This window comes from Oreochromis aureus, linkage group 7 (assembly GCF_013358895.1).
Source record: "Oreochromis aureus strain Israel breed Guangdong linkage group 7, ZZ_aureus, whole genome shotgun sequence".
NCBI classification, from domain to species: Eukaryota; Metazoa; Chordata; class Actinopteri; order Cichliformes; family Cichlidae; genus Oreochromis; species Oreochromis aureus.
The window spans coordinates 52,313,600-52,329,303 of record NC_052948.1 but is presented as its reverse complement, the minus strand read 5'-3'; the positions used below and the strand labels follow the sequence as shown (position 1 = coordinate 52,329,303).

The window sequence follows — 15,704 nt, the reverse complement described above, 5'->3', positions numbered from 1 at the left end:
TACCCCCTTTCTAAATCATTTAGACACACACTTTGACTACTTACCTTTCACAAACACAGCTTTCACCACCCCACACACACACTGTGAGAGGTTATGAAGCGATTCTGAAGTGATCAAAAGTTTGGATTGAAGGTGGCAGACAAGCAAAAGAAGGATTTGAAGTGCAATTAAAGGAGAAGAAAATGAATGGTTTGTGAAATGCATTACAATGACAAGATGATTCAAGAGCAGCAAGGAAGACAGATGACGCACAGCGATATTGATTCTGATGTACAAGAGCCTGGTAGGTTTAAAAGGAGCTGCTTTGTACCATTCTTAATATTCATGAATAAATGAAAGTAGACTTTTCTTAGAGAGAACAAAACAAAGTTTGTTTTCATGTTGTCAGATATTTTTTTCCTCACAAAGCCTCTAAATTTTGTTAGGAAGTAGTTTCACCTTTGATTGCTTCTAAATAATTTTTTATCAAAATTCAGTATGAAATCACACTAATCTCATTCTACCACAGATGTAGTAAAGTTTCTACATGAGAAACCAAGTAAACCAACTAATGATGGTACAAAAAAAGAAGGAGACCCCTTTTAAACAGCTCTACTTGTATTTAACCACAAAAAAACAACACAAAAACCAGAATTCATCCATGTTTCACTCTGATATTTTAGGCACTAGACAGAGATCATGGTCATGAGAAATCATATGCTGGGAATGATATTTTCCCTTGCCTATAAAAGGACAAGTGAAACATGGCTTCCGAGCATCTGTGATCACTTCAACATCGGCGAGAGAAGGAAACAGACATTTCCTTCTCTTGTAAAGGATGTGAAACTTTCAGGAACTGGATACCCTGGCTTTAGTATGAGCTGCAGGAGCGATCTACGAGTTGACAGTACTCACACAGAAGCCCAGAGCTCCGTAGGGCTGTCCGTCCCTGACACTAAAGACCAGGGACCCTTGGCTGGCATGCATATCCCTACAGCTGCCGTAGTGAGACCAGCTCAGCGGAGCATTATTGGAATTATAGGAGCGAGACAGCGCGTTCTGACGACACGGAACATCCAGCACCAACAAGTCAGTGGTGGCCATGCAATGCACCAAATGAGTGATGACATAATAAAAAAAAAACACACAACAAAGAGGTTTAAAGCATATACAGACAAACATGCAGTGAATCACGTATAGTTTGCATATAGCTGGGTTAGTAGGCTACATCTAAATAGCTGATTCACACAAATATTTAGGTTTTGGTTTGTTTCAGCAGGTTTTGAGGTAACTCAAAGTAGGGATGGGCTCTTTATGGTGATGGTAGTTGCCTCCATTTGACACTACAGTCTTAAACTCTGTTTGCATTCAGAAGCACCAACAAAAACCAAAACTATGTGCACAGTGAGATACTGTTGTTTAAAGTGTCTTCCACCAAAAGAATATTAGGAATTCATTTGTGGTCATGTTGCTGGCGGGCTTTTATGGATGAACATAAACTTTTAACCCCTCCCTCCCAAAACAAAGCACACACACACACACACCGTGAAATGGATATCAAACAGTTCTTTTTTCATAATAAAACTCTTTACCTTTTCCATCTTCTTGGCCTCGATGTGCCGCATCACCTGGTCTCTCCAGTCTACTGGAACCCTCCCTGCTCCCATTCCTCCCTGCATCTGTCCTGGTCCGTCGAGGAGCGAGTGCTCAGACTTCACCCTGGTGTTGGGCCTCTTGCTGGGGCTGCTGTGCTGGTAATTAAAATCACTAACAGACATGGTCCGTTCTGGAAGCTCGTGGGCCGGTGGCCTGCTGCTGTGAGGCCTGGAAGCGCCGGGTACATCGATGCTGTAAGTGCGAGCTGAGAGGGGCCTCTGCATGGCGTGACTCATTGCTAGTGGCCCTCTGGCGAGGGTGTGAATGTCCCTGTATGTCATGTAGTCTCCTTCGGACAACTGCATACGCCTTGGGTCAGACATGGAAGCTGTGGAGCTAGTGCTGCCTTGCCTCTGCAGGGTGCTGCTTCTAGGCTGGCCTGCAGCAGAATGAAGTCTCTCCATAGCCCACATCTCCCCAGAAGGTTTGGAAGCCATTGCAGGGCCTCTCTGCTGAGGCTGCAGAGGGTAAGGAGGCGCCTGATTACGGTTTGAGTAATTGGTGTTGGCTAGTGAATGTGGAGGAGGAGCAGGATGGTAGCCTTGTTGCTCTGAAGCCATGGCTGTCCTCTGGCCCCAGAGACCCTCTTTAGACATGCCACTGTTTGTGTATTGTATGTTGTACTGAGGAGGAGGGATTCCCATGGCCATGCTGGAGGAGACTGGATGTCTACTTGTGTTGGCAGGAAGCTTAGAAGAGGACAGCAGGTCTGAAGAGGACGCAGAGGAGTTGGGGTAGACCAGGAGAGTCTGATCATTGAGTAACTGGCCGGCTGACTTGCTCCTGACTATGCTCTGGCCCTGAGCTCCTGGCCCTGGCCCGGCCCCTGCCACCCTAGTCCCCACTGAGTCATCATCTCCATCAAAGGAGTACAGCCTCATGCCCCCTGTTTCTATGTTGCTGATGCTGTGAGACTTCAACACCTGCGGGGGATGGCATCTTTTCTCTGGAGACAGTTCCTCAGTGCTGCGAGATAGAGACATGTCACTGCAGGCTGTCACGCCTGTCGAGGCCACGTGCACAGCAGCTGTTTCTCCCCTCATCCCTTGGCTTTTACTCCCCAGACTATCATTGCAGTCACCTGCCTGTTGATTTCCATTCTGTAAATGATCCATGTTATCGTAACCCTCTTTGCTGTCCACTTCCTCCTGACCTAACAAACCATTCTTGCCTTTATCCAACTCATCCAGCTGAACCATGTTGTCAGTTGGCAGCTTGGTCACATTCATATTAATCTGGTCCCACTTGGTGTACGTGTCTCCCATACCATTGTTTATTCCCTTCTCGATGAAGGCCAGTCTGGCTTCCATGGACAGGTCGTAGTCTCCCATTTTCTCTGGTGGTGCCTGCTGGGTTTTTAAGAGGGCCTGGAGGGACGTTTCCGAGCCATTGCCATTATGGAGGAGAGGGGTGGTGTCTTTAGGCTGGTTCATATTCTCATCTTCTTGCCTGAAATGAGGACAAATACTGAAGGAGTAAAATAAGAGCAGGAGGAACACTGCTCTTTAGTGTATATTACCATACGGAATAGCACTAACCGGCTTTTTGGTAGGAAAGGCATCTTTGCTTCTCTCTCAGGTGTGCACAAAGAGTTGTCCTGGCTGCTGTCTGTGGTCAGAGACACAGAGTCTGACATGCGTGATGGAGATGAGCAGTTACTGTTGTTCTGGTTGCTGTTAGCCACAGTGTCATCCAGCAAAGAGTCTGCATCTTTCCCATCATCTGTTAATCAGAAATTACTGTCAGTGTTCTGCATCCAGACATTTCAATATTCACTTTAGATCCTTTATAGTTACCTTTTTTATCCTTACTTAAAGTCACTACTTTAGGCTGGTTGATGGAAATCTCAATAAGAGGGGGTCTGAGCTCTGCAATCTTCATCTCGTCTTCCTCATCTGACAGCTCCTCAGAATCCTAAAGACACAGACAGCACTTTGTACTTCTTGTTTGTGTAACTGTGAGAAGTCCTAAAAATCTGAAGTACTGAATTATTTGGACTACCTCTAGTGTGTCCTCGTGGTTCATCATTGAGTCCTCTGAAGACTTGAGGGGGATTTTCTGGGAGCTGTAAGACTCAGAAGTGTCCTTTGCTTCGGGTGCAGAGGGATTTTGGGCACACACGTCGGCAGACACTTGGGCCTCCATGTTTGACGCTACACCATTGGGACAGGGGGCTTCAATCACCTGCACAAAAACAGTCCAGGTGATTAGTTATGCATTAAAATCTTATGGAGAGGTTAAAAGGGAATTTAAATGAATCCAACAACAAGACACCAGAAATGAAAGAGGCTGGTTTCTTTCCAAGTGGAGCCCTTCACTGACCTTTACCCCGACATCTTGCACTCCAATGTGGTTTCTCTCAACGGGTTTAGCTTCTTTGCTGGACTCATCACTTGACTCATCCTCCTTGATCCTGTGAGCCACTGACTGGGCTGTTTTTACCATGTTCTTCAGCTCGTCTGGGTATGGTGTAGGGTAGCGCTTCAGGTTTCCCTCCTAAAACAGTTTGAATACACAGTTTAAAATTAAAGCTGACCAAAAATGGTAACATGCTGAAATAAATAAGACTGCTTTCATGCTAGAGATGACAGGGTTAAGCTGAAATTACATCCCATTTTATAAGACCCCATGCCCGCAGAGGAGGAAACAAAGTGAAGATTTGTGTCCAAAAAAGCCCCTGCTGCTGCGGTAATTTGTGTCACCACTGTTGTTTTTCCTTTTCCAATTATATAAGCAGAAACAAATGTGCAGCACTAACCCTCGGGGGCGTTTCTCTCTCATCTTTGTCCTCGTCACATTCGAAGGCCACCTGAGCTCGGTGCTTGCGTTGCTCCTCCCACAGAGTTGGATTAAAGCTCTCAGAGTCAGAGTTTGGAATGTCTGTGGGGAAAAAATAAAAATGCCAGGCAGTGAATCAAAATTAGTTTTTTGAATTTTTTCCCCACCCAAATTAGGACTTTTTAATTCAACCTAAATCTGTCATGTAATAAATCTGACCACAAGATGGCGCAAAGGAAACACGAGGAATGCCAATAAACTGAAGGGAGCTGTGGAGGAACTTGAAAATCGGGAGTTAACCCAAAAAACTCCAAGAGAACCAAACAGTGCTGTTAAACCCTGGAACTGATGTTGCAATAAATTCCTTTTCTGTGATGGCATCCAAAAAATTCCAAGAGAATATTTTGCTACTATGTACTAATCTTTGGTATAAATACTCCACCGTAAACACAAAGAAGCAAATTTGTGGTTAATTGGTAATGAAGAAAAAAAACATGAAAGATTCAACTCAGTCTCTCTGTTTCACCATAACTCCTGTACGAACTGTCTAAAATGAAGCAAGCAGACAATTAGACGCTGTGAAATATTTGTGAAGGTGTCAATCAGTGTGGTTTTCCTGTTGTAAAAAGCTTACTGCTCTCGATTTAGCAATAGAGAGACTAAGTATGAAGGTGTGTAGTAGAATTTTCTGATACGAGATCCCATTTGACTAATTCTCTGACAACATCAGCTCAAAAGATTACATACACAACTGTAGCTCACTTGACAACACCCCACAGCGTGAAGTCACAGTGAACCCGTTGAGTCACCTGCTGTGTACTCTCCATATCAACAAGTTGTAAAACATGTTAACTGCAGTCAGGCTGTGAATACTTCCAGCTTCCAAGCAAAAGAAAAGGCTTGATCGGAAACGAGCCCTAACTAATAAACACGGCAGAAGGTTTAAAGCCACCACAGGGCCGTAACTGTTCAGGCTGTCACAGAAATCCCCGACATCTCAAAAAAGACTCGTGACCATTTCAGTAGCTCAAGCACGCAGACCATGAACCACTAATTACTCTAAAGTAAAGATACAACACTGTCAGTGTGAGCTGTCTGCTGTAAAAGGAAACCAAACAAACAGGTGCTTGACAAGAAGACGAAGGCTAGTGTTTCCCCTGCTTCAGTCTCAGATAACAAGATCTTTTATAAAATATGCATTTAGGGATCCTTGTAGGTCATCAAACTTTGTGAGGGTAACATAATGTAGTCTTCTTAACACCATGAGAATTTGGGGTATATGTCAGTGCTGATGCTGAAAACCAAGTGAGTGAGTGAAGTGTTTGATAGTCTGCCACTTACAGCTTGGAAATGTATATCAAACAAAGAGCAGTTACTCACATTCCTCAATCCGAATTTGCTGGGGGAACATGTAGTTGGTCAGCACTGTTTTCTGAGTCTCTGGATCTTCTTCTTTCTGGAGTGGGATCAGGGGTTTTGACTGTGTGAGACAAAATATGGGGTTGAGTGTGCCATGTGTAATCAGCAGTTCATGGGACATGAAAAACGTAAATATGGTAGAGAACACTTAACCGCAGGGGAAAATAACACATCACAAGATGGAGCCATGATAAATTCAACCCGTCTTCCCCGAATTCTGCACAGCTATTTCACGCCGACTTTCTTCACTTCTAATGTGCCTTGACATTACTTTAACACATCTGGGTGCCTCTTCCTGTCATCCATTCGTTGATGAGGCTGCTCTAAGCTTGCCTTAGGCCCCCGTCTGCATTGTTGCACCTGTCCAACTGCATCCATGTGTCTTAGTGTTGATGTAGCTGTTGCAGATTGCCTGTCTTCGCAGTGTCCTTGTTAGGAGTTATTTAGGTAGCAAAGTGATTGTGGAAAGATGTAATGACCATAAAATTTTAGAGATTTTATTCATTACAAATCAGACAGTTTATATAAGAGCAGGACAGCAGTGATGGATGCTGTGTGGATGACTCTACATCTTCTTTCTGCAGCATTGTCAAACAGCTGCAGTTTCCTGGGGACAATTTGTTAAGGCACCCAAAGAGAACCTTGGGACAGTCTAGCCAGGAGAGGGAAAAAGGCATGAATAATTGATTTGAGAATGCAGTCAGAGTCAGACTGTAATTTGGAAATAAGCTGAACAAAAGCCAACACACTGAATCCACAGTGTCCCACAGAGTGTTCTCCATCCTTTCGTTGCCTCTGTATACTGACAATCTTCTTCTAGGCTTCATATGACCAGGTCAAGTATTCCTTTACCCTACAAAGTCACCCTGCTGTGACAAATTGGGATTATAAGCCTTTTGCTCTCATGTGAGCCGACCAGACATTTCCTCTGTCTTCCGTTAAGAAGTCCAAATTTCATGCACCTCAACTTGCCTGGTAATTTTGAACACCACTTTAATTCCTTCTGGCTGCTGCAGTCTCATCTTAAAAATGGCCTCCCTGTCATTCAGATTTACACATTCAGTGGTCAAGGTTTCTTGTCTAGATTGCCACTCAAATAACAATTAAGTAAAGGGGGCTCATTAGGATCCTTTTAGATCTGAAATACAGAATGACCCTTACCAAACGTGTTGATCAAGCAATACAGAGGTTCTTTATAATACAAGTGTTACTTGCGCTTCAACCTCTTTGGCCGTAAATGAACTTATGCCAGAAACCTCTACTCTGTTTCCACATTTTAAAGATTGGTCATCTGACCTGCATTAGCTCAGATGTCCTGGAAGTGGTACCTTCCTGCGAGCTACCTAGAAGGCTTCTTGATTTACAGCTGAATTTTTAGTGCGAGTCACAGACGCTACTGCTATTGCTGTCCTCATGTGACACCTCTGAACCCAGAGGCCTTATTGTTTTATGCATAATACTTGTGCAGTCTTACCTGATTTTCAGACAGCCACATTGCAGTCAGCTCAGTCAGTTTGGTGAAACTGTACGGAAGATTCTTCAACCTGAAGTAGAACAAAAAACAAAAAAAACAAAACAAAACTCGGTCACCAAAAAGCTAAAAACTAATTACATGCTTTCCTGGCCGAGTAAAAAAAAAAGGCAATTTAATTCATTGTGTCAGGCAAATTTGATCTAAGCAGGCTGACAAGAAAAGATAAACCTGAAAAATTTCCCTTTTTCCTTAAAAAAAGGAAACAGTCAAGACCTTACCTTTTTTCATTCTAATAAGCCTTCATCACGATGCTGTAATCAGCAGGTGCAATTTCAAACCCCACATTTGAAAATAAGCATGAGACAAGACATTTGATTGCTTTTATTAACTGGTAGCTTTTCAAAGTGAAGGAATCACTGGTTTTAAAATGTCCTGGATTTGAAGTACATATAATTGATTTTATATCATTTAATTTTATCAACTAATCTAATGACTGTCAGATATGTTGTGTAATTCTGATACAATCTGGATCAAAATGTGTAGATTTCATAGTTAACATCTTGTTTAGTCTGAACAAAGTAAATAATTGTAAATAGATTTGATGCACAACAAAAAAAAGAAGAATAAAGCAATTTCATGTTCGGATTTAGATTTTGATAATATTTAAAATCAGGCCAGAGGTTCTAAAAAAATAAAAAAAAACAAAAATACAACAAGTAGAGAAGGCTCACTTGTTGTTGCTGAGGTTGATGACTTTGAGCTTCTGCATGTCGCCCATCTCCTCAGGCAAAGACTCCAGCTTGTTGGAATGTAGAAACAGCACAGTTGCCCTCTTCCAGTTGCCCATCTGTGAAGCGAGCACACCAATGACTCTCACTGCAGACAGTGAACACACGGATTAAAATCTCCAAGCTGATTCGCACACTCACCTCGGGTGGAAGTTGGGCAAGGAAGTTGTGATCTGCAGCAAAGGTGCGCATATTGACACACTGGCCAATGGTGGCTGGCAACGCTTCAATCTCATTGAAACTGCAGTCCAGCTCGTCAATGCATGTCAGCCTGATGCAGAGAGACACGGGAGGATGTGAATCATGCAGTTGCCAAAAATGCACTTTAACTGCAAAAAAACTGCCATTAAAGTGGCAAGAAGTGACCACCAGCAGTCAGACACTTACAAACAAAGAAATACTGAACATACTGCTGCAATGGAGAACACCAATACATTTTTTATTTAATTTCTTTTTTGCTCATCGCTGATTGGACATCACAGAACGATCTACTATCGGGTTATGTCCACACACACACACACACACACACACACACACACACACACACACACACACACACACACACACACGAATAACTTGAGATCTATTTATTAAATACAGTAAATGTGTTGATCTAATTTATGTAAATTATATCAATGCGTGCAATCTGGGATTAGACTGTGTGTGACGTGGTGAACTTATTTCAGTGGACAGGGCTTCAATAATAATGTTCAAATTTGTAGCTAAGCAAGCTACTACTTACTAGAAAGCTCAGGATGGCTGAAGGATGTTAAGCAGACAGCCAGGTAATGTCTAGGATGTTAGCACAAGATTCACTTGGAACAACTGTTCTATTTTCAGATTGTTCTATACTTTCAGATGGCAGCTGCTGGGGTTCAAACACAGGCTGAAGAAACTGAACGCAGCGCTGCTGCCACATTTAGGTAGCTCTTTTTGTTAAGCATACTAACATGCGTCTGTTTCATTGCTTACAACGATCAGTGCATTCCAATTTCTTTAAATCCTTCACAGAGACTATGATATAATGAACAGTTAACTAATAAAATAAGAGGTGTACAGCGTACTTTACAGTGACGGTGAAAAACAAATAGACTGATGCAAATGCAAATCTCAAATATTTCATGGGACATCATTTAAGCAGAATTTTGCAGAATGAAAAATGTAAATGCATGCTGGGTTTCATATTAATGCAAAGCAGCCTGACCTCTGGAAAGCTCATATGCTACAGTACCGTGAAACTCTACTAAAAATACACCAGGGAAACAAAACAACCCCGGTGTAAAAGTGGTGAAGTAAAACAAAAACCAGCTACATATAAACGGGGTGGAAATGAGCTTGCTTAAACTAAAACCCTTGCATGGGATTAAGCTAAACCATAGGCTTTGTCACATAATCTAAGTCAAAGTACATAAGGCGGCATATTCTAACATAAGGGGTAATTGAGGGTGTTTAAAAACAGTAATAAAAAACTGCACAGATACAATTGTTTTTATCAGTTAATGTAGATTTGTCTTTCTCATGGATGTTGGAGGGGACGGATTAAAAAATAAAAGCATGGATTAAATGGAAACTAATCTTTGTGAACTGTGTGTCAATGATTCAGAGTAGAAAGAGGATCAGCGTGTGGACCTGGCTCGGTACTCATCAGCCGGCGACTGCAGGGTTTACCTGTCTACCTTAGACAGAAAAACCTCTGAATAGTAACACAGGATTTCATATCATTACTGCCTATGAGGGTCATGTGACTAGTGTTTACCAGCAGCCCTTCCACATTGAAGCAAACTGTGTCCTTAAATCGCTATGGCAGACTCAAAGATATGACATTCATAACCACTCTTTAGAGCCATAGCCATTACTAAGCTCCCAATCATCAGCACGAGACCAAAACAAACTGGGCAGGGGGACGCATTCTGTTTAATGGGGATATCTCGTTTTTCCAGAAAGACGTTTTATGAGATCAATGGATTCCAGATATAAAAAAAACGGCACAATAATCCACTGAGCTCAGGGTTTACTCTGCTGTTATCAAATCTATCGCTGTGGTGCTCACCCTCCAATGGAATCTGGCAGGTACATCAGCTGATTTTCATCCACTTTCAGTGCAGTCAGTTTCTTCAGGGTGCCTTAAAAAAAAAAAAAAGCTCAGATCAGTTATTGACTATCACTTGCTGGTATGCAACAAAGAGGAAGATCCATTACACACCAGTTAATTAGATTCATTCATACTGTCAATACAGTAATGGCTATAGCAGTCATCATCAACCGTGATTTCAACAGCAGTGTGTGCATGAATTTAAAGGATTTTATTAGTCTGTTTATTTTTGTTTTTTGCAAAAAGGATGGGAGGAAGTATGCCATTCAAAATAATGACTATCAATAAATATTATAAATGTAGCTTTACAATTCATTTTGAAAAATAGGCACCTATTTGTCAAAATTAACATTTGAAAAAGGGAAAAAAGTAGCCAACACAATTGTCATCTGTCTGTCACCCAGTCGCAGAGAGAAGTTGTCGGGCTCTGCACTGCTGAGGGTTAATGGGGCACCATCACTGCCACTGACACGTCCTGTTTGGGAGATTTTCCTTCCTACTGTCGCCAACTACTTGCTTATAGGGGGTGATCTGACTGTTGGGGTTTCTCCCTATTATTGTAGGGTCTTTATCTTTATAAAGAACCTTGAGGTGAATGTTGTTATGATTTGCTGCTATATAAATAAATGTTTCATAGCAATTGGCAGCAACCTCCACCAACTGGCGCATACATTTTCCAGATGGTTGCTAGCTGGTCTCTAGGTCTGTGCGACAGAGGCCTTAATGCTGAGTTATATCTTCTTTCAACCCTGCCCCTCATGGTTGGATGAAAATATAACTGCTGATTCAGGTTGCTTTTTTAAGCTTGCCCAGAACATCCAATCTCCAGTCTACATTATTGTACTCAAAAGTTCTGTAAAATAAAATCATTAACTTTATGTTTAAAACATATTTACCTACGTGAGCCAATTACATTGGTTTAAAACCTGTGGAGTTGTTTTTTTTAAACAAATAACTTGATTCTTAATATGTATAATATTAAATATCAGTTTCTATATACACAAGTCTTAATTTTTTTGCAATTTATTTATTTTTACTGGTCACTTAACAACTTGTCACAAATGTAACCCAAATTGAATATGGTGTTTTATTTCTGTTTGTCCATAAAGAAAAATAGAACAAAAAGACGCAGTGAATCATAAATGAGTAAGCTGCATTGGTATTGCTAAATGTTTCATACCCGTGACATGATTTTGAATACATGAGTAATTGGAACCTAATTCATTAGAGATTAATAAGGGCTGGGTAAAAGCAATCCTGAGCTGTAGAAATATTTGAATGATTGTATTTCTTCTGTTAATGACATCACATTAATATGTTAGGAGTATCTCACTGTTTACTTCACTACAGTTTTATATTGTTAGCATAATTTGGTTTTGTCTAAAACCAAAAATAAAACTGAATACTGAAAAATAAGTAAAAGGTTATTATGCACCACATCAGTTTCATGCTCTGTTGCAATTATATATAGATCAGTTTCTATTAGAGAAAATGACACAGAAAAATAAAGTCTTGTGGTAGTACTGTCCCGTCGGCTCGCACTACAAGTGCTAAAAGAGACATAGAAAGAGACAAAAGAGCCTTTTTCACTGATGAAGGGCTTGGAAAGATTTAAAAGCTGGCAACAGCTAAAAGAGAGTTAAGGTGTTTCATAACAGATCTTCTAATACGGTGTGTGTGTGTGTGTGTGTGTGTGTGTGTGTGTGTGTGTGTGTGTGTGTGTGTGTGACAGATCTTTACCGATGGAGCCTGGCAGCTGTGTGAGAGCATTGTTGGAAAGCAGGAGGTCCTGTAGATTCTCACAGCCGCAGATTTGTTCATCCACCATCTCCAAGTTGTTCTTCGACACGTCGAGATACACCAGTTGTTTTAGTGTCCCCAACATCTGGACAAAATAAAATAAAAAGTCACCCTTAATTTATGCAGCAGTATCAGATGCAGACTGCGGCAGTAAATTAAAATGATCACAAACAAGCAGTTAACTAACATTTTCTGCAGACATATATGCAGACATGATATAATCCCACAGTGGGAGACAATATCACACTTATTTTAGGTTGAAAACACTCATTTTATTAGCAGAACAGTAACACTTAATGGTTTGTTTCATACTCCATAGACGTCATGGCTTATAAAAGGCCAGATTGTGATTACAGCTGATGCTACTGAAATGCTGGCAGCAGAACTAATGCTTTAATTATGACCCACTTACAAACAAGCTGGTCATTTGGATGAAAGAAGAACCTCATTTAACAAATCCTGACTATCAACACACTGACATAAGAATTCTTTCATAGCTGATTTTTTTCTGGGGGACATATGCAAACCCAAAACTATGCATTTTATTGTTGAGGACAAACTGTGCGAGTTCATCCTACGATAGAATCGCGTTCAAAGCGCAGCCCTCTCTGCTGGTTTCAGAGAGCTCAAAGTCTGATGTAAACTGACTGCAGCTCTTTTTGATGAAGACTTAAGCAGACACACAGTTTTGGGGGGTTGGGAGAGAATCAAGGGAAATAATCTCAAGATGACATGTTAAGACGCAGCAGTCACTGAACGGGAATATGAGTGTATATGATACCCCAGGTAAAAAGGTCAGTTTGTTTCCATCCATCCACAGCTCCTTGAGTCCAGTCAGCTGCTCCACCACCTCAGGCTGCACATGTAAAAAAGAGAAAGCACGTAGTTGTGAGCAAGCTAAAAAAAAATAAAAAATGAATCACCTAATTAACAATGACATTATCATGTATAAATGATGGTTCAGAGTGTAAGGAAAAGAAAACTTTCTACATGTGTGCTTAAAAAACAAAAATAGGACAGGGAACAGATTAAGGAAGGAGGAGGTGAGAGCCCCGAGCACCGACAGACTGACTGAAAGACACTCACCACTTCAGTGAACTCATTACTCCCCAGGTCCAACCTCTCCAGCTGTGTGAGCTTCTGCATGCTTCTGCAGACACACAAGAAGGAAACATAAAAAACAAAACAAAAACACATGAATTTCATGGTTTACATATTAAAGAAAAAAAAAAAAAAAAACAGCCATCAGAAAATTCCTCCTCTATGCCACTGTCACTCAGCTTTCATGCTGTTCGATTTGGAAAGCACACATGCTCCGCCTTCGCTCCTGTCACTGAATAATTTTATGTGGAAATAAATACCTTTTAGAGCTTAGGCGTGATAGAAATATGCTCTAAATAATGGAAAATGTGACGTATGCTAGCCCTAAGCCTTGCTCCAAATTTTCTCTCACATTCAGGCCACAGGCTCACATTCTCCCCTACATTGTAAACACGCAGGGCTACTTCACTGCTTACAACACTGCTGATCACATTTAACTGATCACAGCACAACAGACAACTGGAGAGAAAATATTTTCATAGAGGCTTATCAGTGATTAAGAACTACTCTTTCCTCACAGATCGAATAACAAGACACCTTTGAGGACATTTGTCCTTTACTGCCAGCAGCAAAAAACAAAAACGTAGCACGTACACAGACGCGCGCATGCACAAACAAAAGCAAAATAAAAATAAAAAATTTCAATTGACTGTCAATTTCACAATGTGGGCATTCCAACTTCCATATAATATAAAAGTTGATTAAAAAGTATAATCCCAACCCTAAAGCAAGTGGAAATGTACTTGTGGGACAGAGATGATACCAAGGAATGAACAGTCCCTCCCTCCCCCCCCCCAAAAAAAACACACGCCAAACCAAACGGCTAAAACAGGGTGAGAATGAGCCGTTTTGGCTAATCTAGAAAGTGAGTTCACCAGTTAAAAAAAACAGCACTAAAGGGCTTATGACCCTGAGCGAGGAACACAGGAGCCTTCTTTAAAACACTTGGTTTATGCATGTGCTCAGTGTGTGTCTGTGCACCAGAGGAGAGAGATGGAGAATAGAGGCAGCAGCTTCTACATGAAAGCCCTGAGAAGACTTCTATTGCACCCCTTTGCACACATTGTTTACATCTCTGAAATGCTTGTGTGTTGCTCTGGCAACGCTCCCGATCATTAGTCCCTTTCTTTGTCAGGCCTCCAGACTTTAACAGGTCTGGCCTCTGTCACATAAACACAGCCAGAAAAAAGGGATCCGCTCTGAGCTGTGGCACTGACTGTACTGCGCTGCACTTTATACACCGGCTGGAACATCAGTCAGTGAAATATAAATGCAAAAAAAAATAAAAAACAAAGGGGAGATTATAAAAGGAAACTCAGAGGGGGGAAGGGGAAAAAAAAAGGCAAGTATCATTAAGGTTGGTAAGATGGTAAAGCTAGTGAAGTGTGACAGAAATTACAGAGAAACCAGGGAGACGGTAACTTCCCCCCAAAATCACCTGGAGCTTTCTCTAATATCTGTGGGACATTCAGTCTCACAGCACACTTCTCAAATAGCAAAAAGACCTTCACCACTGTCTCAGTAGAGGATTATAAAACCTGTCAGCGCAAGTGGCCAAGTAAAGGGGACTCTTATGTAACACAGTGGAATTTAATACTACAGTTAGAGGTTTAGAGAAAGAGTCTATGATTAAAAAAAAGGATAAAGGACAGACATTGCAGGGGGTGCAAGAGGAAGAGGACAATGAGGAAGTAGGGATTTAAAAAAAATTAAAAAAAAAAAAATCTTGTCACGGTTCATAAAGCGACTGAATTTCAGAGCGACTCTGTGCCTTTATTATCATTATTATTATTTTTAATTAAAATGAACATTCTGTATATTTCACATTTGGAAAGTTTGCTAAATAAAAACCACTTACTTTGGCAACATCTTTAACTGGTTCTCCCTCAGCTCCAGGATTTGTAGCTTAGTCAACCTGCAAGCAGGAAAAATCATTGTCATAATTAGTTGATTTTCCCCAAAGGGATATTATGTGAAATGGCTTTTGAAGCTTAGCGGCCACGATTTTCTCAGCCGGCTTATCTTTCACTAAGCAGCTATGATGTGCAGTTACATGACAGCAAAAAAGTCTGATGTAATCTTCTCTTGTATAGAACTAGTACTAAAAGGAAGAAATATAAAGATGGAATCAGCACCAGATCACATCACATGTTTTCTGCATTCAGAAGGTTCAACACCAACTTTTGTTTAAAGTGCAAGTAATGAAAGTGATTAATAATCATGGTGACTTGATGAAACAATCTGTGTAGCCTAACTATATATGGAAAAGTATAAATGTTAAATAAGATCTTGGAAAAAAAAAAGAGAACAATATGATCATTTTAAATAAAGTGATCATTTTTTAAAGCGTAATGTGTGTTTCTTCAGTATGACTTAAATGTAAATGTTAAAGAATTAATGGTAAGCCAGGCCTGAGAGATAAACAGACAAATAGTTCTGTGAATGCTCACTGCATCACTTTTGTGCTGTTGACATGACATAAGTAGTACTTGGTCCTGGTGCCACACAGCACAAGTGTAGCCCACAGTATGAAACAAAATCACTTCAACTTGGTGATCTTATCGAGCTAGCATCATTTTGTGTTGCATTTCTGCGGTGTGTTAATGACTTGACTTGA

At 41.0% G+C, this 15,704-nt stretch overlaps 1 protein-coding gene across 3 annotated transcripts in view; it reads right to left on the bottom strand.

Moving 5' to 3' along the window:
- Nucleotides 1-15,704, bottom strand: part of erbin (erbb2 interacting protein) — a 47,495-nt gene that overhangs the window by 5,344 nt on the left and 26,447 nt on the right. Inside the window, exons 6-21 of one of the 3 annotated variants that reach the window (XM_031727272.2) lie at nt 14,946-15,002; nt 13,073-13,136; nt 12,768-12,842; nt 11,927-12,071; nt 10,145-10,217; nt 8,236-8,365; nt 8,038-8,153; nt 7,307-7,376; nt 5,794-5,893; nt 4,394-4,515; nt 3,958-4,131; nt 3,637-3,819; nt 3,432-3,549; nt 3,174-3,357; nt 1,572-3,084; nt 895-1,038 (exon numbers count right to left, since the gene is read on the bottom strand). In XM_031727272.2, the coding sequence (XP_031583132.1) occupies nt 895-1,038; nt 1,572-3,084; nt 3,174-3,357; nt 3,432-3,549; nt 3,637-3,819; nt 3,958-4,131; nt 4,394-4,515; nt 5,794-5,893; nt 7,307-7,376; nt 8,038-8,153; nt 8,236-8,365; nt 10,145-10,217; nt 11,927-12,071; nt 12,768-12,842; nt 13,073-13,136; nt 14,946-15,002 (3,268 nt within the window). The remainder of the gene's footprint in view (nt 1-894; nt 1,039-1,571; nt 3,085-3,173; nt 3,358-3,431; nt 3,550-3,636; nt 3,820-3,957; nt 4,132-4,393; nt 4,516-5,793; nt 5,894-7,306; nt 7,377-8,037; nt 8,154-8,235; nt 8,366-10,144; nt 10,218-11,926; nt 12,072-12,767; nt 12,843-13,072; nt 13,137-14,945; nt 15,003-15,704) is intronic. The other 2 variants (XM_031727273.2, XM_031727274.2) reach the window with 2 other exon arrangements.